Below are 26355 nucleotides of genomic sequence, written 5' to 3'. Positions count from 1 at the left end.
GTGCTTCACAACATAACCTAAATCAAAACAAAACCCAGTGTGGGGAAAAACTATTTAAGCAAAACTCATGGATGCAGATTTAAGCTTAAGTTTTCTATCAATTATTCACGCCATGAAGCCTTGAATTTATGGAGATGTTTTTGTCGCAATTTGATCACCGTTGGAGTCTCCTACCGAAGACATTATTTTCATCTTTCCAGCAAAAAAACTGGCACGTTTCATCTGATAAAGACATAATTGTATATGCCTATATTTGTTTTGGTGTGTTTGTGTGCTATCAGTATCATTTTGCTCTAATGATGTGAAGTAATTCAAGGACTCAAACAGTACAACCAGAGCCTACCCTACCGGTACAGTAGGTGGCGGTATGCAGATAACAGCATTGGTTGCAACCCCACCATGAGTATGGAAGAAGAAGCCACTTCCTGTCTGCCGCACACAGCAACCACAAGACAACAACTCAATGCATTGCAGCCCTCATTAAACAACACATTAGAGGAGAAACCTATTAAATTCCAGGAGACCTTTTCATGGTGGGATCAGAGGTATGTAATTAACTCGTAGCCCAAACTAGCTCTGGTCCATAGCTCTGGCAACGGCATTAGAGCTATGGGTATCAGTAGTTTGGTATTCTATTGAGTTGTGCTTTAAATGTACTGTAATTCTGCAAACTGTTAATAAATACTTCAATCAATCAATCAAAAGTTGCATGGCGACCCTTTGGTGTGGTTTGTTTGGGCTTAAAGCTTCAATGTAGCATCTTACTCCTTAGTTGATGCTAAACGGCTAATGTTAGCAATGCCACAGTAATACCATGTTTGATACACACATAGTACAGCTAACAATAATGTAATAACAGTCAGTAACATAATGAAATGTAACTGTTTCCATCTCTATTTCACGTTACTGCTGAAACTCTGAAAAATATGAAGATACTAAGATAGTGAATGTTTTCCAAAGTTAATTCACCTAAAGGCCTGCAAGTATTGGTGATCTGATAATTTTCCATAATCAACTAAATCTGATTAACTTAAGCTCTATCTCATACTGTTGTGTAAATATAGCAAATATAGGCAGCTATCTGATCTACAAGCTCACAGCATGTCACCTTGACTTGTAGATATTTTGTATATTGTTCCACTTATTTCCATCTCAGAAGTCAGAACTCTTAAAGCTAAAGGACCACTTCACCACTTTTCAACTTCTCTTCCTATAATAGGTCCTCACTAATGATCATGATAAAATACCGCAATTTATTTCTACTCAATCTGTGTCTCATAGGAGGGCTGTGGGCAGTTCAGAAACCCGTCCACCAGTGACATCATCGATGGGGATTCCAAGCCAATGGAAACTACAGGCTTTCTTTAACTGAAAAGTTGCAATGCAAAAATGGAAGCCATCGTTCTCACGATAATAACAATCTAAATATATTTTAAAACAAATATTGTTTTAAAAAAAATCTGCCTAACGATGATGTCACTGGTGGACGGATGTCTGAACTGCCCACAGCCCTCCTATGAGACACATACCGAGCAAAAAGAAATGGTAGTGTTTTATCATGAACATTAGTGAGGACCTATTATATGAAGAGATGTTGAAAAGTGGTGAAGTGGTGAAGCGTTCAGACTTGGATGGTTTGTCAGCGCAGGCACACCTTAGTGTCACGAAGATGCCAAAAGCCGCTCGTGGCCTCTTCCTGGTTTTTAGACAGCTGGTGGATGGAAATGAAGCTCAACCCACGCGGCAGAAAGCCCCGTGCAGCTGGAGTTTAACATTGAGTGCTCGTTTATGAGTAGAAGTAGAGGGTTCTTCCGGGTGCTTCAAAACGCCACTGAACTCAAGTTCGGCCTCTATCCTTTTATTACTCTCTGGCTTACACCCAGAGCGGCGTGATTACATACATTACAAAGTCGATGCAAAGACGAGAAGTTGCGCGAGCGCCGCGAACGGGCGCGGAGCAACCTGGCGCAGGCACAAACGGGACGAACCGAGGCGAATATTTAAATTCAAGTCTGAACGCACCTTTACTTGTGTATCATATCGAGATTCTATATAAAGAGACGACACTCCCATTAAGTCCCATGGTAACAACCAGCCATATTGGAGTGATGACTCAACTTCTGGTTGCTTTAAAAAACATTAAAAAATCATGCTGTACAAACACAAATGTGTTTTTTATCCTATTCTACTCTCATATATTGATTTACTCATTTATCATATTTATGAATGGATCAAAGCACCATGCATGTTTAAGTGCATGTTTGAGGTGTTACATAGACAAAGCGGCATCTTTGAGTGATTGCAGCAGCGCTACCGCTGCGCCATCTAGTGGTGATTCCTATTATGTAAGGACTCATGGTTAGATTGACAGTCAAATGTGCCAATGAAAAAAACAGTAATATAGTGACATCACATTATCAGCCCCTCCCCTAACCCCTCCCCCTTTATCATACAACTACAGCTGTGGGTGCGGTTCAGCTGGACCACCCATCAGGCAAACCAGGCATACCGGTACTTAATGACTGGTGGGGGTGCCCACATAAAAACGACATTTTAACAAATACTGTACACTTTTTTTGAAAAAAATCTTCCTCCTTATATAACAATAAGACCTGATGATCATGTTTTAGGGTGGAAAAAAATCATGGCACTCCATCTTTAATAACTGTTGGCTTTAATAACTAATGGATTTACATTCAAGGAATCCAGTGTTCACTATCATGTTATTTTTCTGCTCCTAGGCACCGTGCACATGGTTGTGTGTAATGAGGAGGTTTCTGAGCAGGCGCGGAGCCACAGTCTGCTCAAGGAGGAACACATTAAAGAGGAACCAGAGACTACACACTTTAAAATGGAACCAGAACCTCCACACATCAAAGAGGAACAGCAGGAGAGGAGCCTCAGTCTGATCAAGGAGGAACCAGAGACTCCATACACTAAATCTGAACAGCAGGAGTTACTTCAAAGGCCGGAGGAGCGCGAAGGATCAATGATGACATTACTAGCAGTGAAATGTGAAGACGATAGTGATGATGAAGACATCTCTTCTGAAGTTGAAATTGAAGTTGAACTTGAATCAGGCTCTGAAGTCACTGAAGAGAGTGATGAGTGGGAGGAGGCCAGTGGAGGTCAGTTACTACATTTGGAATGACACATGTCATTGAGCAACAAGCTGTCGCAGGATATGAAATCAGTATAGTTGTACAGATGTGGCTAAACCTTAAATTGTGAATGTTCTGTTAATACATGCATGGGAAAAAGAGAAATAATCCTTCGGTTGAATATTTCTCTCCTTCACACAGCTAACCGTGTGGCCAAAATGAGCATGGTCCTGCAACTTGGTTGAGTTTGTGTATGCTCCATGCATCAACACTGCCCCCATTATGGAAATATGCCACGTTTGTCCCTTCAGGATAAGGCCGTTGATGCTTGGAGGATACACAAACTCAGCAATGCTCAGGTGCCAGGCTGCCAGTCTTTGTACCTTGTCGTAAAGGTGACTATATCGGGAATCGAACAATATAAATGACGATTACAATTGGTAATATAGCTGCAAGCAGCGATAAAGCGGGACCAAGATAGAAGAAGAACAATGCGCAATAAGAACAATATGCACAAATAAGACTGACGAGCTGAGTTGTCTGTACCCGGGTTTGAAACAACAACCTTGCGGTCCAAGGGCAAGAGCTTGACTGACTGAGCTACACGGAGACAATCAGTTACTCCATTGTTAACAGGAAAATCATTCAGTGTTAGTTCAGCATAAGTACTCAAACTTTTAGAAATTAGCAGATCTACATGCTCATAACATGTCCCGGTACAGTACAGTACAGTACAGTACAGTACAGTACAGTACAGTACAGTACAGTACAGTACAGTACGGTACAGTACGGTACAGTATGGTACAGTATGGTACAGTATGGTACAGTACGGTACAGTATGGTGCAGTACGGTACGGTGCGGTACGGTACAGTACAGTACAGCACAGTATGGTACAGTACAGTACCATATGGTACAGTACGGTGCAGCACAGTATGGTACAGTACAGTACGGTATTACACCTATTACACTATTACACTACTATTACACTATTACACTTATTACACCTATTACACTACTATTACACTATTACACTACTATTACACTATTACACTATTACAAAATGAGACTTATTACACTATTTCAGTTACTAGTATCTCTATTATTGTGATGCCATGTCCTAGTGCCTGATGGGTCAAATGTAATCTACTTCAATATTTCTATAGTTGAGTCATCACAAATCTTGCAGGACACAATGCATACACTGAGTTGTCTTTACCCGGATTTGAACACACAACCTTGTGGTCCAACGGCGAGAGCTCTACCAACTGAGCTATGCAGTTGACTCATTCTAAACAGTAACATCATTCAGTATAAACTTTAGTGTGTGTGTGTGTGTGTGTGTGTGTGTGTGTGTGTGTGTGTGTGTGTGTGTGTGTGTGTGTGTGTGTGTGTGTGTGTGTGTGTGTGTGTGTGTGTGTGTGTGTGTGTGTGTGTGTGTGTGTGTGTGTGCGTGCGCGCGCAATTTTCATTGGCTCATAAAAACTTCATTTTTTCACTTGTGCTACGATTATTTGTCCGTATAGGTCCAAAGTTCACGTGTAGAAGTTTTCGTGCATTTTGAGCAAAGATTCTGGGAGGAGTTACATTTGAACTGTTTTTCATATAATTCAAAATGGCGGGTGATCTAAAGGTCAGAGGTCAAAAGTCAGAACACGAAAGTTGTTCAGCATGAGGAGACACATATGTGTATCAAAGTGTCATTGCCAATGGTCAAACGGTTCATGAGATATGCACGTTCAAAGTTTTGCAAGTTTGCAAGTTTTGCATCAATTGAGTGCTATAGCGCCACCATTTGGCCAATCGTGATGGGCTTCGCATAGTCACCGTTTGGCATGGTCCTCTATCATGTTGACAAGTTTTGCGAAAACCGACTGCACGGTTCAGTCAGAACAGCTATTTTTGGCAGAAGGAGAAGAAGTACTGATCATATAATTCAAAATGGCGGGTGATCTAAAGGTCAGAGGTACACGGTCAGAACACGAAAGTTGTTCAACATGAGGAGACGCATATGGTTATCAAAGTGTCATTGCCAACGGTCAAACGGTTCATGAGCTATGCACGTTCAAAGTTAGCATTTTCAATTGAGCGCTATAGCGCCACCATTTGGCCAATCGTCTTGGGCGTCGCATATTCACCGTTTGGCATGGCCCTCTACCAGATTACCGCGTTTCACGAAAACCGACTGCACCATTCAGTCAGAACAGCTATTTTTGGCGGAAGGAGAAGAAGGAGAAGAAGAAGGAGAAGAAGAAGGAGAAGAAAAATAAACACAAAAACAATAAGTGACCAAAGTCACTACGTGACTTCTTGGTCCCTAATTATTGAAGGGCAGACATATTCAACCAAATTTTCCAACCAAGTTTCCAAACTCCAAGGCTTCCGAGGAGTTTTAGTTTTAAAGTTTGCATCAAAAGCTCTAATGAATACAACCTGAATCATTATTTTGAAGATACAGGAAAGGAAGCCTTTAGTTGTGCCTTTGTAGCAAAACATTTATTAAAATGGGGAGAAATCTTTTAGTTGAAGAAGTGAATGTTTGAAGTTGTTGTTTTCGATATTTTCTTTAACTGACAAGAGGAAACAGAAACTAAGCTGAAAGCAAGTAAATACAAAGACAAATTTACATGAAACAAAATATGAAAACATGACTAATGTAGGGTTTACAAAAACATGTCAATAAAAAAAATAGAGTTGACAAACGGGCATAACTGATTTCACCAACATAATCCATGTGATGTCATGCAATTAATAACCCTAACATGATTTATTTTTTTCCCCCCTCACACTTTTATCCTCAGGTGATGCATCTTTATCTCCTGGGACATCTAACAGTCCTGCTGCCAAGTCACAACACCCACAAAGAGATGAACCTTCCACTTCTCCTCTGGATAACGTGAATCCATCAGTGGTGGTCCTTCACACACACCCTCTGAACATGGTCCAACAGGCTCTCCATCCAGCAGCACCCCTGCAGAAATGCAGCAGCGATGAGGAGGTGAATGTGGAGATAACTGACAGTGGCAATATATCGGACGAGTGTAGCCTGGAGGAGGGCAGGAAGCGCTCCTACCTCCAAAACCAATGTGGCGGTGGTGGCAGCAGTCTGGGCAACATCTCCTCCACGTGCTCCAGCTCGCCCGGGACGCCCGCGCCATCCTCCGGCACCACCTCGGCCAACAGGTCGGCCTCCTCCGAGTCGTCGCACACCAAACGCCACATGTCGTCCGGCAAGAGGAAGCGGCTGGCCAAGGACAGCTACGCTTATAAGGTGAAGCGGGAGCGGAACAACGTGGCGGTGCGCAAATCCCGGGGTAAAGCCAAGGTGAGGAACATGGAAACGCATGACCAGGTTCTGGAGCTGGAAGCGGATAACGTCTGGCTGCAGAATCGCTTTGAGCAGCTGAGCAGCGAGGTCACCACCCTGAGGAACCGATTAATTAACGGTATTAACCGGGCAATGTTAGTCAGAAAACTGATTCCATAACCACACCGTGGTGTCATCCCATGCAAAACATTTTATTGTTTTTTTCACAGAAGCATTATTGAAATACTGGAGTTGAAAAATTATAAATGGTGGCATTAACAGCTTCTCTTAATAAACCCCACAAGTATAACGTACAAGAATAAAGACATTGAATTTTCACCCCAAAGAAAAAGGACAACAGAAAACAAGACAAAAAACCTTAAATACAGGATCAATAAAAGTTGAAAAATAAAAGGCAGACAAAAACAGACAAAACAGTACAAAACATCCTATAAACAATCATAAGTACACGATACATCCATAATCCGCATTACATCACAGCAGTCCAATCACAGTATAGGCTACTTTTAAATCAAAAGTCCAGCAGACCTCACACATCCTCAAGCAGAGACGGATTCAAATTCTGAATGAATTGAAAGAATGGACCCCCATATCCTCCCAAACTTATCGGAAGAACACCATGCAAAACATTTCTACCTGTTTTTTCTTTGTACCTAGTTTTTGGGGGTACAAAATAATAAAACTTTAAAACAATTGTATTGATTTTCCTGGTCTGGTTATCCTATATTAAGATGGGTTTAAGTGGATGGACCACATTGTCATGGTGACAGTTTCATTTTCCGCGAAGACGAAATGAAAGCCTGGGTATCGCGGCTATGGTGACAGAGACTGCTGTTCTCATGATATGCAAGCAGTCTTTTTTTTTTTTTTTTTGATTTTTTCCCTCTCATTTATAATGCACTGGACATCCTTATGCTCAGAAGTAATTTTGTGATTCATCATCAGATGTCCAGCTCATGGCACTGAGCCCTCCATCTCTGGTCCCACATAAACTCCCATACTGCAATGTCTGCCAGGCCCTGGCACATCCTAATGCAATGAGCTGATAAAAATAAAAGAAAATCTGATTGCTTTTACCAGCCTTTGCTTAATGCTGACAATGAAATTCAAGGGTTTTGCTTTAAAGAAATTATACATTTCCTAACACATCTACCATTATTCTGTGTCTGTGTGTGTGTGTGTGTGTGTGTGTGTGTGTGTGTGTGTGTGTGTGTGTGTGTGTGTGTGTGTGTGTGTGTGTGTGGGGGGGGGGGGGGGGGGGGGGGGGGATTTAACACTAAAAAGTAACATCTTAAAATGTTTCCTAAAAACATACAGGGAGCCAGTGATTTAAAATTGATATTAAACATTAAAATAGTGTTTATTACTATTATCAGAATATCAGTAGGCTATCATAATTTTTTTAAGATGTGACGTAATTCAAACCCTGTTATCCAGTCATTTTGGGGCATAAACAAGAAGTTGAAGGATTACATTAAGTCTGATAATGAAGTAGGCCTACTGTGCATGTTCACATCTGTATCGTTTACTTTACATTACAAGACAATATATTTTTAACATTTGGACAACATGGACACAGTCATTTCTATTGAGGTGCCCAGATGACCCTGGACATCCCAGCACCTCAATGTGAAATTGGCTATTTTGTCCAAAATGTAAAAAAAAAGAAAATGTTTGAAAATTGTCTAAGTATTGATACGATCATAAGAACATGCTTAATCAGGCCTATTATTTCTACAATTGCTACATATCCAGTAATTTTGGGGGAGAGAGAGAGAGAGAGATTGCACGTTTGCAACCCACCATAAGTTATAGAATAGAAGAAGAATACACTTCCTGTCTGCCGCCTTGTTCCTGGAACCGGAACGTTTCTCCCTGCGAACCAAAATGACGTAGATGTACCATACCTTATTTGTATGAACCTTGGCTGTCGCACACAGCTGTCAGCAAGCAACCACATGATAACAACAACACCACAATGTTGTCCTCATTAAACAACGCATTAGAGGAGAAACCTATTCAATTTCAGTTGGAACAAGATGGAGACTTTTTCATGGTGGGATCAGAGGTATGTAGCAAATAATTAACTCGTTATTAATGTTTGTTTCCCCAGTCAGTGTAAAGCTTCGATGTAGCATTTTACTCCTAGTTGATGCTAAACGGCTAATGTTAGCAATGGCACCATCATTCCATGCACAAATAGTACTAATATGCACCGTATAGCCTAGTTATTACATTATTGTTATTGTTAGTGTAGCAACAATAACAATACTGTAATAACTACCGGTATGTATGAAGTATAACTATTTACATCTGTATTTCACGTTACTGTGAAGATGGTGAATGATCTAAAGTTAATTCACTACTACTAGTAAACAGTGAATATGATTATTATAAAATGGGCTGCAACTATATGATCTTAGTGATTGTTTACATACTACTCGACTAAATCTGATTAAAGTATCTATAAGCAATAATATCTCAATATTTGAATGACCTTTTCTTTTTTTGGTATTCAGACAGCAATGGGTAAAACGCTCCCAAAACAAATGTAGTCTCTGACACATCTAGGGGCCACAATCTGCATTCAAAGATTTTCCTATAGCCTAATCTTTGTCATTGGTCGAAAAAAAACCCTGCAGAAATGACTACCAATCAGGGAGTAAACAGGCCAATCGACCAATGACAAAGCCTCTAGGAAAATCTTTGAATGCAGATTGTGGCCCCAGATGTGTCACAGAGATAACCCTAGAATGGCTGTGATCATAGGCTACATGCAGGTCCATCTCAATGAATTAGAATATTGTGTAAAAGTTCATATTCTTCCGTAATATAATTTTAAAAAGTGAAACTTTCATATATTCTCAATTCATTGTACATAAAGTGAAGTATATGAAACCCTTTAGGTTTTAATCTTGATGATTATGGCGTACAGCTCATGAAAATCAAAAAATCCTATCTCAACAAATTAGAATATTTTACGAGACCACTAAAAAATATATTTTTTTAAATGAGAAATGTCGACCATCTGAAAAGTATATTAATGTATGCAGTCAATACTTTGTCTGGGCTACTTTTGAACAAATTATTTCATCAACGTGGCGTGGCATGGAGGTGATCAGCCTTTGTCACTGTTGAGGTGTTATGGAAGCCCAGGTTTGCTTTGATAACAGCCGTAAATCTGTATTGTTGAGTCTCATGTCTCACACCTTCCTCTTGACAATACAACCTAGATTCTCTGTGGGTTTCAGGTAAGGCCAGTTCGCTGGTCAGTTAAAAACAGTAATACCATGGTCAGTACACCAGTTACTAGTAGTTTTGGCACTGTGGGCAGGTGCCAGGTCTGCCTGAAAAGGAAGATCAGCATCAGCATCTGACCAGCCAACTGGCCTGACCTTAACCCCACAGAGAATCTAGGTTGTATTGTCAAGAGGAAGGTGTGAGACATGAGACTCCACAATATATTTTATGCATTTATGGCCCAAACCTGGGCTTCCATAACACCTCAGCAGTGCCACAGGCTGATCACCTCCATGCCATGCCCCATTGATGAAATCATTTGTTCAAAAGTAGCCCAAACCAAGTATTGACTGTATACATTAATATACTTTTCAGATGGTCGACATTTCTGGTCTCGTAAAATATTCTAATTTGTTGATTTTCATGAGCTGTACATAATCATACTAATCAGATTAAAACATAAAAAGGTTTTAAATACTTTATTATGGAATTATATTATGGAAGAAAATGAACTTTTACACAATATTCTAATTCAATGAGATGGACCTGTAGTCATATATGCCTGTATACACAGCCATAGATTGGATGCCTCCGCTCCCAGTGAGCAAGGAGACATGGGCATAAATGTGCTCCGCGCTCCGTTTGTACTCGCCCAATAAATAATTCCAAAGACGTGGAGTGAGATATTGTCCTCTAGTTTCACATCCATGTAAAAGTTCTGGCAGAAAACGCTTGTTTATTCAAATATCTCCACTTTTTCACGGGCTGCACACGGACGACATTTTCTCTGGGCGAGGGGCCCGGGGAAAGTCTCATTGCTAACTGGAGCGGAGGCAATCGATCTATGGCTCTGTATTGTGGAATAGAGGGTATGCGTGTGACATCATCATGAAACCCGGAAGTTATGCAGGAATGCCTATTGAGTGGCAAAAAACTACTTTCTGGCCGTGACAGCCCATACATCCAAACAGAAAAGTCCTATCTGATTGTATTAAACGACATTAAACAATGTTAAACTCACTTTGCCTGTCGCTTTGCCACTCTATTTGCCACTTGATTTGCCATTCACTTTATGCATACGCATACCCTCTATAGGCCTACTTGCCATGTATGTAACATCCAAAGCGGGTGCATTCTAGGGCTATCACAGAGACTACATTTGTTTTGGGAGCATTTCATCCATTGCTGGCTGTCTGAAACTCTGAATACTAAAAAATGTCATTACAAATTTGAGATATTGTTGCTTATAGCTACTTTAACTTGAGCCCTATTTTATATTGTTGTGTAACAATTACGAAAATAGCCGATCTAAAGGCTCACAACAAATATTTAATTTTCATCAGAACTCTTACTTTTTATCAGCAAGCCTTTAAACTTCGATAGAGCAATTATTTGTATGCAAACATTGGGGCTGCGAGCGCATCCAGGATGCAACAAGCCAAGTGGAAGTAATTCACTTACAATAGAGTTTCCTGTAGTTCGACTGTTTTGTTCAACATGTATTTAGCCGCAATTTGCAACACTAGATCTTTATATTTTGGGTTGAATCTAGAGTTGCAATACCCTCCATTGACATTCCATTGGATTTCCAATCTGCTTGTATTAAACAACGTTAAACTCACCAACATTGCAGCTGTAGGCCAAGCTTGAATTATCCTCTTTCAATAAAAATAGACATGTAGACATGTTATGAGCTACTTTCTGTCAAGTTTGGAAGCATTCGTCGTGCTGCTGCCTCCTGCATAATGTGCAAATACGAAACAGGTGGTATGCAAGGCCGTTCAGTGACTTCGACGAGTGCATCCAAACACTTTGCAATGTGGATCAATGGGATGTCAATGGAGGGTATTGCAACTCTAGATTCATCCCAGTATAAAAAAATCTAGTGTTGCAAATTGCGGCTAGAATGCAGTATTTATAACGCAGAAAGAGAGGTTATTTATAAGGGGCGACTGTGGCTCAAGAGGTAGAGCAGGTCGTCCAATGATCCATGGGTTGGCGGTTCGAATCCCGGCTCCTCCTGGCTACATGTCGAAGTGTCCTTGGGCAAGACACTGAACCCCAAATTGCTCCCGATGTGCTGGTTGGTACCTTGCATGGCTTCCGCCGCAATCGGTGTATGAATGTGTGTGTGAATGGGTGAATGTAATGCACAATCTATGTAAAGCGCCTTGGATAAAGGCGCTATATAAATGCACCATTTACCATTTATAAGGATGACATAGTTATAGGAGTGGAGGCTTTTTCAGTTTTTTCTTTGTTTGGCCACAGTGAGAACCACCAACTGATTTCAAAGGCAGTACTGCAGTTCCTACATAATACTGGACTATAGGAAGATCTAGGTGATTAAACCACCATACCAGTGGAGGGCAGTAATACTCCTCACGGCGTCTCTACACTCCTGGAAATCAAAAAGAAGAAGGAGAAGAAGAAGAAGACTTTCTTCTGACTCAGTTTGGGAAGAAGATACACGTTGTGAATAATGTCGTGTTCTGCAGTGGGTTGTCGGAACCGACCAAGCAATAATCAAGATCTTCATTTTTACCGGATACCATCAAAGAGGACTCCATTCAGTGCTAACCGCAGGCGCCTTTGGCTGCAAGCTATCCAAAGAACAGAATGGACAGAGGACCTCATTAAAAATGCACGACTTTGCAGTGCGCATTTCATATCAGGTAAATTTACTAAGCGACATCATGCATAACAGAATTCAGGTTTTATTTAAAGACGGAGTGCCATGATTTTGTTTTCATCCTAAAACAAAACATCATTAGGTAGTATTATAAGGAGGAAGATCTTTTCAAGAAAGTGTACAGTATTTGTTATAATTATAATGTCGTTTTTATGTGGACAGACTGGTGGGACACCCCCACCAGTTCATTAAGTATGCCTGGTTTGCCTTGTGGGTGGTGATCCACCTGAACTGAAGCCGCACCCACAGCTGTTGTTGTATGATAAAGGGGGAGGGTTTAGGGGAGGGGGTCCTAGTGTGATGTCACTATATCACTGTTTTTTCATTGGCGCCTGGCGCGTTTGACTGCTAAGGTTTCAGCCTCCAGGAAGAAACCCTAAATACAAAGGGAAAACATCATTGCACATAACCACACCAAGGGGTCTAATGAAGTACTGTATTACTGACTGTCACCTTATAAACGCATACAAAACTGGAAAAAAAAATCATGGCACATCTTTAAATTTATATTTAACTATACTGGGTTTGTGTCGATGTATGTTATGTATCTGCATTCTGCATTGGAGTCGGGACTCGAGTAGCCTTAGCTCTTGTCCATAGCCTTAAGGACTTCTCCATGCTATGGACCAGAGTAGCCCCTTTCGGGACCCTTGGTTACCTTTTCTGTATTTGGGACGTCAGTACCGACATCCCAAACACAGAAAAGGTAACCGAGGGTCCCGAAAGGGGTTATGGACCAGAGCTACAGTACCTCACGTATATTATAAAAGTTTCAGTGACAGTCAGTAAAGCAAACTTATTTTATAGGAGCAGCATCTATGACCTATGGGAGTCCCGACTTTGTGCCTTCGATCTTCCGTCATGCAAGGAAAGACCCCAACAAATCTAAAGCCAAACTTGAGAGGTAAACATTCTAACTTGACCAATAGTTGCGGATGTTTTTTTTGTTGTTGTCACAGCTGTGGGTAATTCAACGAGATTAGTAGCCCAGTCTTCTTGACCTGAGTTTGCAGATTTTCATTGTGTTGTATGTATAAAATAGGACGAATAAGTACTAACTCTTCTCAACAGATTTGAGGGGAAAAGAAAAAGGGATGATGAACCTGTTAATCACAGACCACTGATGGACGGTGGTGACCCACAGCAGTTCATAACCGATGAGGTGGCATTGGATTCCACAGTGGAGCCTTGCACTGGTAAGAACCTCAAACACCTTTGTCCAGGGGTCTTCAATGTTTCCGATTGAATGAATGATTCTGACATGATGCAACTGTCCTGATACTGAACTATAGTAGCTCTATTATCATGGTTACTTGTGACATTTGTTTGCCTGTTTTCACGTGATCTTTTTCTTATTACTGTTGAATTAATGTTACGTAGTTTACTTGTTAAACTTGATATTTAGCTTTGTAGTGTACGTGGTCTGCTCAATTTTTATCAGTCCCCCACCTCAAAATGTATATTTTTAAAAAATATGCTATGCACAGACAGTCAGCTAGTAGCTCGGCCATTTTTTAAGAGCTGAAGTATAAAATTGGTATAGCAGGGGTTAACCACGTACAGTAATCCTCTGTTCTCTTTCAGAAGCCACTGTCCCAAAGGCTGTCTATGATGATCTCCAGCTCCAGTTCAGCCAGATTTCTACAGAGTGTGTCAACCTACGCTCAGACATCAACAAACTGAAAGCTGAAAATGAGCAACTAAAAGAAAAACTGAGAAAGTTTTCCTACAGCTCAATCAAAAGCAAAGTGGCAAGTGTTGTGTTCTTCACAGGTCTAACCAGTGTTATTTTTGAGTGGTTGATCCTAAAAGTTAAACCTAGCGTTGAGGTTGTCCGTGCCTCTATGAGCCTGGAGGATCATCTATTGGTTATATTAATGAAGCTCAGATTGGGTCTCAGGAACAAGGATCTCGCATTTCGATTCAATGTTACTGAATGTGAGATATCGAAAATATTAAGAAGATGGCTCCCTGTTATGAGTCAGGTTTTAAAACCTCTCTGCTTAAAGTTCTCCGTCCTGGGGACGGATTTCCATCTTGAGGATTTCATAGGGACCATTTATGAGATCAGTGTAGATCCACAAAAAAATGTGTACAGTGTAGCGTTGGCCGTGGTGTGAATGACATGACCGAAGCAGTCACAACGCAGCAGGCTTGCTATGCTAGTCAAGTGATCTGAAGGGGCAACAAAATGTGCCAAGCCAATACTCTTACTCATAATAATAATTTTCTCTGCGGATCCGCCGGTTAATAACGGAGCGAATGCCCGTGTGTACGCGTCCACTCCTCTAGCCCATTTTGACCTGAGATCAGATTCTAAAAATGTCTTCTACATCCTGACAGTTTTCTGAAAAAGCTATGTTTCTATGTCAGTCGTTCTTCGATTTTTCAAAAATAGCAGACCTACAAGCTCATAGCACGCCACCGAGTGGCGTGCTATGAGCTTGTAGATCTGCTATTTTTAAATAGCTAAAGCATAACATAATGCTAACACCAAAAGGGGTTCCCGCCCAAAATAGGCTAGTTGCATGCGTGCTGCTCAGCGCTCCAGCAGGCAAGCTTGAGCCTGCCCTGGTCCAACAGTGAGAAGTGTTATTAGGACCAACATTAGGACAAATCGAAGTTATCAAACGGCGAAAGTAGACGATCTGCATGAGGAAACAAGTAAACTTTTGTGGAGATCTTGTACAGCCTCCGTTGCGTTGAGTGGTAATGTTTGATGTGAGTGTGACCGGGCCATGTATCCATACAGCAGCATATAGTTTAGCTACATGTCTTTGTGAATAGCAGTAGCAATAGCACTTGTGGTTACAAGTGAAGTTTTCTAATGAACGATCGCGGCTGGATGTTTTGCACATGTTACATTTGACGTTGTTTTAATGTTTTAATGCTGTTTATAATTCATTGTATTATCATTATTACTATTTATTTTAAATAATTAGAAGAAAAACAACAAAAGTGTTCTACCCTCCCCCCTTTTTCTTTTCTAAATTATTTGTTTATTGTCATGAGTTGTCACCATCCGAGTTGGCTTTGTCAGAGCCTTACAGGTCTTTAAATAAATACTTTCTGAAACATCTATGGAAAAATGAATTGGAAATGTTCTTCTGGGCCGCTCGTTGGGGGCGGGACTGCGACGCTCTATAGACCACATGGTTTCACTTCAAAGTTTTTATGTTTTTTATTTAGAGATGCTCCGATAATCGGCCACCGATCAGAGATCGGCCGATATTCACTCCGATCGGTGATCGGCAATTTACCCTATCTAAAGAAACCAATCCTTTACACTATTTAAGTGGTATAAATGTCAATCAGAGATATATAGTGTAATATAATTTTGCATTGTTGTGACAGGCCTAAACATTCTTTCCTTCCTCCACACACAAGAACAGTTTTGATGTCGGTTTTGACATAATCATTTTGGAAATATTCAAATTTGCCTCTTACGCACAAGATCGGTATCAGCCATATCGGTATCGGCCGATCGTGAGAAAAACAATCGTGATCGTGATCGGCCCCAAAAAACCTGATCGGAGCATCCCTGTTTTTATTAGTGTTTTTGCATCAATTCTATGTATTGTCTTCTGGCTATGTCCTCCTTTTCTCTTCCCCAAAGGACGGCATTGCAGTTCAAATCAACATCATCGTAATGCATTATATCTTTGACCAGTTTAATTTTAGATGAATCAGTTTTCACTGTGCATGTGTGATGAAAGGTGGTGCTAGTTCTTCCAATTCTGTGTGTGTGCCAGGGCTTCTATTGGGCCGGTTCTTTAGTTGTGACCTCAAGGTTTACACACTGCTCATGCGTTAACCTCTTTTTTTTAGTTTGTTAAATGTTAATTCACTCCTCTCCTGTATTTAATTAAGCAATATTACACGAGAGGGTGTGGGTTAACGTGATTATTGCCACGACAGGGATGCGGTGAGGAACGAGACGAAGTCGAGTTCCGCAAGCATCACTGAAGTGGCAATAATCACGTTAACCCACACCCTCGAGTGTAATATTGCAATTATACAACAGTTACCCTTAAAACTAAGAAAATCGCTGAAAGAATATATTTTTTTAATGACGTAGTCATTACGACCACAAATGTCCCAAGAAACTAGCTAGCCTAGCCACCGAGTTTGCTAGCGCTCTGGGAGAACAGAGCAGCTGAATTATTTGTTTTGATTAGGTGGTGAATGGTGCTGGTTTAACCCACGGCTAGAAGGCTGTTTCAACCAATCAGATTGCTTCCTCGAAACGACCTGTGGTATAATTTAGGTTAAGGCCCCTCAGATCTGCATCATACAGACCTACTCTGCCTGAGTGTCACTGTCAGAGTCCTCTGTTTCTGATGCTGAGTCAGTGTCACTGTTGTCCATAGCTGTGAGAAAAACTGCTTTAGGTGCCACTGTTCTAATTTCTAATATATCTTCATCTGTCAACACTGGGGGAAATATGCAGACCATTACCGGGTGGCAGATGGGTATCGGTCCTCTTAGGCTTCTTAAGACTAATTTCACTCAATCTGGCTGGCTTCACCATTCTCTTTGAGTTGTTCCACATGCAAGGGCCAGTGGTACAAGAAGATTCTGTCTTTCCCATTCTGACAACACACCTCCACTTTGAACATCAGTGCAGCTGCATGGCTGCAACCTGGAATTCACCCATTAGTAAAACATTGTCACCATTGCATTTGAACTCTACTATCCAACATTTTTAACCTTAATACTTAATTTTTAAACGCACTGTGATGCGTTGTGAGCTTGTAGATTTTTACTACTGTGTGGGTTTATACATATTGAGTCAATTATGGAAACTCTTAATAAGAGCTTGTGACTAAATAATAAGTGCATGATTGGATCCATTGGAAAACAGGTTACCTTTTCCACCAATTCTGTGGAAAGTAACGTGTACAGAATATGCTCTGCAAGTTTTCCTCCTAGCAGTGACAATAAGTCTGACTGTCTCCTCCAGGTGGGAAACTACCTGCGTATGTTCAGAGGGTCTCTGTACCAACACTACCCGCTCTTATGGAGGAGGAAGGCCTCGGTCCAGGAGAGGAAGAAGATTGTTGCTTCATCACAAAGTGAGTTTATGAGCTTTGGCCGTTGTTTCAATCTAACATATAATTAAAGGAATGTCTGAAACACTGTCGCTGTTCCTCACTCGCTGCACCAGTCGCTCTGAATTTCCACACGGGCACTGACCATTACATAATGAGGTCTTAACGAGGCACATTTTTTCAATTTAACAAATTTAACGCTGTTAATTACATTTATTAGTGAATTCATTTTCTCCTTTCTCCTAATGGGAAGATCGAAGACTCCCATTCAGACCATAAGCGCTATATTTACAGTTACACAACTTGGAGAGGAGGTTCATAATAATTACGAAAATTAATTGAAAAAATATTTACATCAGTCGGCTGCCCAATTTACCCTTTGCCCTAGAACTCTTGAACCATAAGTCGTAAAAAAAAACCCCTCTGGATTCCTTGAGTCATGACGCATCTCCCCATATAGGCTACACCCATTTGCGTCTACAAAGCTTTTCCATCATTTAGATTTTTCTTCTAAACACATTTTTTGCTCTTCCACCTACAAAATCGGTACACATGATCTCTGCAAAATCAGTGGGAGGGGCATCTATTTCCGAAGGTGTCAAGGCATTAAAGGCAACCACACTTTGCAATTTCCCCAGAAATGCACCTTTCCTGTAGCCTGGCTCCAGCCCTGAATCGCTAGCCACGCCCATTAAGAAAATATGTTCTGGCGATTCTGGTCTGGAGTCTCTCCCGACGACGTTGTCAGCTACGTTCGGAAATCCGAACGTAGCCAAGTAGTAAGCTGATTGGCCATCAGCCCCGTCACTCAACAGCGTCCGACAACAAACATGGCTGCCCCCACTGCGGTAACTCACGACCGTATCAATCTGGCTATTAAATCGACGTATGATAAATAGTTTCTTTACAGACACGAGAGGTTTTATATATCATCCGACATATTTTACCGCTTTTGTTTACATACTAGTAGCGCTCGTTGGCTGTGTTTGTTTGGTTAGCAAACGGGTTAGCCATAGCCACATGATTGACAACGTCATCTGCTTTCCTACTATTCTGATTGGTTGGTATGAACCAATCACTGCCGCTTTGACAACACCCATCCCATAAACTGCTGCCGTGGGGAGGGCTTTCAGTCTGAATAATAAAGTGAAACGAAATGAAAATTTCGTGTCACTCGTGTCAGGCTACCTTTCCTGTTCTACTTGCCCAACAGGAAAGTGCCTCTGAGATCAAAGTGATTACACCTCAAAATAAATCAATAATATGATCTATTGAATAGCATTACCCACACTGTACATAATTTGGTGTTCATATATTCTAATAGACTGACACCACGCTAGACAGGAACGCCAAAAACGTCACATCCGGTTTTAGCCTGGGGTAAAAAATGGCTGCCAATGCAACTTGGTCCAATCAAGGGGCCAGTGAGGCTATTCAACGTTGAAGCTCTGGGCCCTAGTGGTAGGAGGAGGGACTACAGGCGGACCCGTGGATTCATGACCGGGAAACCCTGTGCAGCTGGGCTTTAACATGTAGGACCATCACTCCCTACGTCACCCCGGACCTCAAATTTGAGGTCCGGAGGAGGTACTTCCGGCAGTCTTCCGGGTGCTTCAAAACGCCACTGAGCAACTTCCACTGACATGAATAGCTGGGGGGGGGCGGAGCTTCGCGCCAGTTCAGTCTCTATCCTTTTATATACTCTATGGGTCCAATCCTTAATCACATACGGACAAACATCTATGCCGATGCTATCTAACTTGCGGAGGTAGCGTGCCTTGTCCACGGGCAACAGATCTTTCAACGTATGGCATTGCAAATACGATTGATAATCGCTACTCTGCTCAATATTGTTTTGAAAATGCCGCACATTGCATTGCAGTGAACGAGAGCAAATCACAACTTCCCCCGGGGGTGGGCGGAGTTACCGTTTTACGCGCCATGGTGTCAGTGTATGGGTAAGGACTAATATATGACAACAAAACAATATAAAATTGGATTTCACATATATATTTGTCTCCACCAGGCCGAAGGCATGGGGGGAGAGTATGTTTTGCACGTCTGTGTGTCCGTCCGTCCGTGTGTGTCCGTCCGTCCGTCCGTCCATCTGTGTACAGCTAATCTCCGGCACCGTTAACCCGATCGATGCCACATTTTGCACACACACTCCCTGGATGCCAACGATGAACCTCTGCCCCAAATTTTCCAGAACGGCCTGTTATAGCGCCACCAGGAGGCCGACTTTTGAAAAACACATGTTTTGATATTACACTATCTCTATAGTCATGTGTTCAAGCCGGAACTGTCTGATATTTTATATTCCATCCTAATAAGGGCCTTTCTCGGCCCCACCCTTCTGTTTATATTGTGTTTAGTTTCCAAGATGGTCGAAGCACCAGGAGGGGGTGGGGCGGAGGTGAGTGGGCGGAGTCGACATATGCCCTTACTGGGCTGCATTCAAGACACTTGCCTTGTGAATTACACCTGACTTGTGTCTGAACACAGCTTTGATGGATGTGTTCTGCCTCCCCCTCCCCCCATCAAACAAAATGTCAAACCATATGGGCTTCCATTGGAAATGCATTGGAGCGGCCATTAAACACAGACACAAGACAAACGCAAGACAGGTGTCTTGAATTTGTGAATGCAGCCCAGTAAGGGCATATGTCGACCCCACCCGCTCACCTCCGCCCCACCCCCTCCTGGTGCTGTGGCCATCTTGGAAACTAAACCCAATATAAACAATGGGAGAAGGGTGGGGCCGAGAAAGGCCCTTATTGGCTAACATTGGCTTTCAAATTTTGCAAGATTGGCCCGTTTTGAACAAAAAGCCTCAAATCATGAACGCAGCATGCAAAAGTATTTCACAGACTTCCCTACTAGGTTGAGGAATATATCCCACCCTTTTCACATTGGCCTGTTATAGCGCCACCAACAGGTGGATTTTTGCAAAACACATTTTTGGAACAAAATGCCTCAAATCATCCAATTGCCATCCAAGGCGTAAGAAGAAATGGCACCCTTTTCACATTGGCCTATTATAGCGCCACCAGGAGGCCACAACCTGACCTACCCTGGTGGAGACCTGTGCCCTGAGGTGCACTATCTACTTTTTATAATCTTTACCCGTTTTATGCCAATTGATTCCTCCCCACACTCACATTTCTGTGTCCACACACTGATGTATCTTACTGACTCACCTGCCAGTGAGGAGCCCCCACTGGGAGACATAGACCCTTTTTCCTAATCCTTCCGCCCTAATCCTCCCACGGCGGCGGTAGCTCAGGGATAGAGTGACTGGATATGTTAACCGCAAGGTTGCCAGTTCGAACCCGGGCTCCCCAGAGTTAGTGTCGAAGTGTCCTTGAGCAAGACACTGACAAAGGCAAATCTCAGTCTCTAGCAGAGCATTAGAGACCCGTTTCAAATGCTAGGTAATAGCCCCTGAATCTTTAGACTCACTAAATTGAAGAAAGGACACAGTCATAGTCAACCTCCGGGGGTCCTGGGATGCAATACTGTACTCAATACTGTGCTCTATGGTTGTTGAAGTAGGACTCATAAAATGTCCCTGGGACCCATCTAAAAGACCACTGGGTCCCGGGACCCATTACATTGAAAACATCACTGAGCATGGTCAGCTATACATGGTCACTGAGTCACTGTTGAAGTGTTTGTGGCAGGCATTAGAATGGAAACACAAATTGACATTAAACATGAACCTACAATATTTGTTTTTCCTTTCCTAATGCCTACAGCTACAGAAGTTATTCTGCTGAAGGCATCAGAATGTGAAGAGATCTTTGAGGGCAATGATGAGAAATACAAAGCCGTTTCCATCAGCACAGAACCTCCAGCTCACCTCAGGTAAGTTCTACCTCCTCAGTAGTCTCCAAAGGCTATTAGGACTGAGTGATGGGATGGGTTCTCAGCTTTCCAAAGATAAGGTTTAAGTGTCTAAACTCTAAAGTGTGTATATTAAAATGTATTTTAAGTGTGAGGGTTCCATTTCTTCCTTAGCTTTGATGATGATGTCCCTGCAGTGAACCATGAGAATCCCTCCCAAACAGAAGTGCTGCTGCCCATTCATCTAGACATGGACATAGATGGACACAAACGTCCAGATGCCTGCACATGGGAGATGAACGGTATAAGCACTCAATATCGCTGCTTCAACAAGTTTCACTACAACCAGTTCATAGTCTAATGTATATCATAACAATGATGTGCTACTGCTAAATCAGATTGGGAGTTTCTAAAGCCAAAGACACATCAAACGGACTTGTCCTGACTACTACAGATTGCATTGGCATTTTAGATTAAAATAATTAATGAATTAATGGCATGAACTTTGACATATGTACTTGTAATCATACTGTACAAACGGTACCAACAAACCCTGTTCTAGCAAGTCTGGCCTTAAGCAAAATAAATTCCTGAATCAGAGCTTCCATGTAAAGTCAGGGATCTAAATTGCAACCGTTTTAGTCACATACACTCCCCAAATCCTATGTCCCCTGAAAAGTGATAATCAAATCTCATGCCATTAATTCATTAATCAAAACTATTTGTATGACAATTAATTGTCATCTAAAATGTTCATGAAAGTTCTAAAAATCTGATATCTTGATGTGTCACGGCTTTGGAGAGCTGTTTTCGGGGCACGAAACTGACAAGCAACTAAGTATAAATCAGGCTTCAGAAACTACCAATATTTCATGTAGCAGAATTAGCAATATGTTGCGTCGAGTAACAAAGTATATGAATTGCTTTCCCAAATATGCATTTTGAGCTGAGGTTAATTGCTAAACCTTTGAAGCCTAATTTCTCAGAAGTTCAGTTTTCAGAAACACCTCAATAATCTCTAGTAACTGTTTGGACAATGATACTTATTTTTGTACATGGAACATGGAAGACAGAACTAATGCATTTACATTTAAGGAATCCAAGGTCACTGTCATGTTATTTATCTTCTCCTAGACACCCAGCACATGGTTGTGTGTAAAGAGGAGGTTTCTCCTTGGAGAGACTGGAGCCCCAGTTCTCTCCAGGAGGAACCAGAGCCTCCATACATTAAAGAAGAACAGGAGGAACTACTTATAAGACCAGAGGAGCCTGGTGGATCAATGATGACATTCCCAGCAATGGAATGTAAAGATGATGATGATGAAGAAGATGATGACATCTCTTCACACAGTTCTGCAGTTGAAATTGAAGTTGAACTTGAATCGGACACTGAAGTTACTGAAGACAGTGATGAGTGGGAGGAGTCCAGTGGAGGTCAGTCAGCTTTAAACATAATGTAATCAACACCAGATACTAAATGTGGAAGGACAAATATTGTCCTTGAGCAACGCGCTGTCCCAGGACTAAATCCCTTAGTCACCCCTCATCAACCTTAATCCAGTCGGACCAATGCTATGTCTAACCAATGCTATGTCTAACCAATGCTATGTCTAACCAAAGTATGCCTCCCTTTTTGGGGTCCAAGACACAGCTGGGCCTTTTGATCTTTAGCTCCGGTGAACCCCTACATCAAATATCGAACAAAATTGATAAGCGCTCTCGATCCGCCACGAACGGTGAACAGCCCTGACTCAAAATCACCCCGATTTTTCTGCAGTGTGATCCCAGCTTTAACGAATAGATTATAGAGAAGCCAGGGTTAAATGCTTTTCTCCAAATGGATTTCCTGCTCTGCTCTGATTTAGACCGTTCCCGAAATGCCAAAAGGCTGAAGCCTGTAGGCATTCTTGAGGGAAAGTACTTAATGTGTTGTTTCTATATGATTTTGATGTGCTGTATCCATTTATGCCGTATGCCGAGTGATACGAGTCACCATTTTGTCAGAAATGGAGAAATTAGTATAATTAACCACAAAAAACTGGAAATGACTATAATTCTGATAAATAATTGTACATAATGTGTTGTTTCTATATGATATTTATGTGCTGAATCCATCGTGATTAATTATGCTAATTACTCAATTTCTGACGAAACGGTGACCCGTATCACTCGGCATACGGCAGAAATGGATTCAGAACATAGATATCACATAGAAACAACACATTAAGTACTTTTCCTCAATAATGCCTACAGGGTCATTTTCTAAAGGGTTTTTAATCAATTTTTAATTTTTAATCTCTCTCTCTCTCTCTCTCTCTCTCTCTCTCTGTGTGTCTCTCTCTCAGGAATGAGTTCCCAGTCTTCCCCAAGTCAGGTCCTCTCTTGTTCCGATTGTCCAAAGGCCTTCACATCTCAGGTCCTCCTCCATAAACACATCAAGAAAAGCCACAGCGACCTCTACTGCCAGATGTGGAGGAATGGACCGGTCACCTTAACACCCTTTCAGCAAGTCACAAACGCAGTCACCAGCGAGAAGCATGGAGACACAGATGAACTGAGATCTTACAGTTATCAACAGTTTACCAAGATTTCAAGTCAGCTAGAAGACGTAAAGACTTACACAGACTCCATGAATTACACAGGAAAGAAAATGCACATCTGTAAAGAGTGTGACAAGAGTTTCACTCGGTCATTTGACCTGAAGACACACAAGCTTGTCCACACTGGAGAAAAACCTTACCACTGTAAAGACTGTGGCAAAAGGTTCAGTCAGTCAGGCGGCCTGCAAAGACACCAACGTGTCCACACAGGTGAAAAACCTTTCCATTGTAAAGATTGTGACAAGAGTTTTGGTCGGTCATTTGACCTGAAAAGACACCAGCTTGTCCACACCGGAGAAAAATATCTCCAGTGTGAACACTGTGACAAGAGTTTCAATCTTCTAAGCAGCCTCACGAAACACCTTCGTGTCCACACAGGAGAAAAACCCTTCCGTTGCACACAATGTGACAAAAGCTTCAGTCAGTCGTGTAACCTGAAGTCACACCAGCGTATCCACTCTGGAGGGAAACCTATCCATTGTAAACACTGTGACAAGACTTTCAGTCGGACAGGTTATCTTAAGAAACACCAGCATGTCCACACGGGAGAAAAAAACATTTCAATTGTAAACACAGATGACAAGAGTTTTGATCAGTCAAATGACCTTAAGATACACCAGTGTGTCCATACGGTGGAGAAGAATATGAGATAAAATCTCATTACTGCTGCCTACCCATGTAAAGCCTCTGCTTTGTCTGCTTTATGATCTATGAACATTTTAGAATCTGTTAACCCCCCACCCAAAATTGATTATTTTATTATGTTTGAAAACCTTTTTGCACGCACGCACGCACGCACGCACGCACGCACGCACGCACGCACACACACACACACACACACACACACACACACACACACACACACACACACACACAATTTTTGATAATTTTGCATTTGGTTCAGTAGGTTCGGTTACGTATAATAGTCTGAATTGGATCAGTCCATGTCATGAACATAGATGATGACTGAACTCTTCCTCTCACAATGTTTGATCCCATTCTCCACCTGAAAATATATGGTTCTATTCTGCCCAGGTTGTTATTAAGGCCTTGTTATTAAAGGGGAAAACCACCCATTTTCAACATTTTACTATGTCATTAATGTACCTTAGAGCTGTTGTGTGGAAATAATAAAAAAGTCCCCCCATTCTGTGTTTCCTAGAACTGTAATTATGAAAAAAATCATTAACATGGTGAAACACATCTTGATGATGTCATCAAGATGCGTTTCACCATGTTAATGATTTTTTTCAGACCTAGTTCTAGGAAACACAGAATGGGGGAACTTTTGTATTATTTCCACACACCAGCTCTAAGGTACATTAATGACATAGTAAAATGTTGAAAATGAGTGGAATGCCCCTTTAAGGCCATTATGGTCCATATTGATTGTCGACAGACAATGAAAGAAATTAACTAAAGGTCTTACTTTCAAAGCTCTGTAGCTACAGATACAAGTTGTTTATGTGTATACAATGTTGAAATGGACTAGTTGGTCAAAGGAACCAAATGTATTATCGATGGAAAGACACAGACACGGTTACCATTTACAGTAACTACCATATATCACTGTCCTCGCACAAGGGCTAAAACATGTTTTTTATTTATAGAAATGGAAAAGGAAAAAAACAATAAACTGAAGGCAAATCCTCAGTTACTGTTACACAATGGTATTGGAAGTGCTTTTGAACAAGGATGTGGTAATAGAGGCTAGAAGATGAAGACGTGCAGGAGCACTCCTCAAGTAATCGTCATGTCTGACGTTTATGAGAACTGAATCAATAATCAATATCATGTTTCTGATATTGGTGGACAAGTAATAAATCTTATTTGCTTGGTAATGTTAGACAGTAGACACCATTATTGTTCTTTGTAAGAAGATCATTCGTAATCATGGAGTGTTCTTGTTACAAGTTAATCACAACTGTCATTTATGTTATTCACACTTCTAATCTCAATCATCCCTCATTAAAGGTCCCATGAGTTACACAATTTCACTTTTTCTTAGTTTTTGCATATTTCGGGGAGTTCTGTGGTGTGCATTCTATAAAACACATTTGAAATACATTTTGAAAACTCGATTTGATTTTTCTGGTCTGGTTATATGTTAAAACGTGTTCTTGAACATCCATCCATCCATCCATCTTCAACCGCTTATCCGTAGTCGGGTCGCAGGGGCAACAGCTCCCCCAGAGTGTTCCAGACATCCCTCTCCAGAGCAACATTAGTGACTTCTCCTGGGGGATCCCGAGACGTTCCAAGGCCAGTGAGTCGATGTGTTTCCTCCAACTGCGAAACTGTGAAAGCTGTTCTTGAACAGCTGTTTGATTTGCTGGCCCAATTGTTATGTAACGAGGAGAAGCTTGCAATAATCACACACCAGGGAGAGAATATTTTGATGTAGGACACGTTAGTCCAAATCGAATCCACATCAGGTAGGTCTAAAGCCATATTGGGAAGTGAATAACTTTTAGATTTAGTATTTGAGGAATTTGACTA

At 41.5% G+C, this 26355-nt stretch overlaps 2 protein-coding genes across 3 annotated transcripts; both read left to right on the top strand.

Moving 5' to 3' along the window:
* Window positions 1–384: 384 nt before the first annotated feature.
* On the top strand, window positions 385–7125 carry LOC306927735 (uncharacterized protein). 2 transcript variants are annotated; one of them, XM_079507578.1, is made up of 4 exons: window positions 385–545; window positions 2742–2816; window positions 2922–3128; window positions 5901–7125. In XM_079507578.1, exons 2-4 carry the CDS (start codon window positions 2753–2755, stop codon window positions 6584–6586), a joined length of 957 nt encoding a protein of 318 aa, XP_079363704.1. In that variant the 5' UTR covers window positions 385–545; window positions 2742–2752; the 3' UTR covers window positions 6587–7125. The 2 variants fall into 2 exon arrangements, with proteins under 2 accessions (XP_079363704.1, XP_079363703.1); XM_079507577.1 differs by having other exon boundaries at window positions 387–545; window positions 2742–3128.
* A 1249-nt stretch (window positions 7126–8374) lies between these two features.
* Window positions 8375–25853, top strand: LOC306927695 (uncharacterized protein). Its single transcript, XM_079507523.1, has 10 exons — window positions 8375–8495; window positions 11939–12342; window positions 13167–13263; window positions 13431–13555; window positions 13944–14110; window positions 17323–17434; window positions 21169–21277; window positions 21431–21558; window positions 22391–22690; window positions 23602–25853. The coding sequence occupies exons 2-10, from the start codon at window positions 12150–12152 to the stop codon at window positions 24507–24509; spliced, it is 2139 nt and encodes a 712-aa protein (XP_079363649.1). The 5' UTR covers window positions 8375–8495; window positions 11939–12149; the 3' UTR covers window positions 24510–25853.
* Window positions 25854–26355: the final 502 nt, after the last annotated feature.

This window comes from Electrona antarctica, assembly GCF_951216825.1.
Source record: "Electrona antarctica genome assembly, chromosome: 8".
Classification (NCBI taxonomy): domain Eukaryota; kingdom Metazoa; phylum Chordata; class Actinopteri; order Myctophiformes; family Myctophidae; genus Electrona; species Electrona antarctica.
This window is presented reverse-complemented; position numbering and strand designations above follow the sequence as displayed.

Excerpts from the sequence above, each read along its gene's own strand:
- LOC306927735 (XM_079507577.1), top strand. The coding sequence starts at position 2,753 with ATGGTTGTGTGTAATGAGGAGGTTTCTGAGCAGGCGCGGAGCCACAGT. Across the intron at positions 3,129-5,900 it reads GTGGGAGGAGGCCAGTGGAG|GTGATGCATCTTTATCTCCT; the intron begins GTCAGTTACTAC and ends TTTTATCCTCAG.
- LOC306927695 (XM_079507523.1), top strand. The coding sequence starts at position 12,150 with ATGTCGTGTTCTGCAGTGGGTTGTCGGAACCGACCAAGCAATAATCAA. Across the intron at positions 13,264-13,430 it reads TCTAAAGCCAAACTTGAGAG|ATTTGAGGGGAAAAGAAAAA; the intron begins GTAAACATTCTA and ends TCTTCTCAACAG. Across the intron at positions 22,691-23,601 it reads GTGGGAGGAGTCCAGTGGAG|GAATGAGTTCCCAGTCTTCC; the intron begins GTCAGTCAGCTT and ends TCTCTCTCTCAG.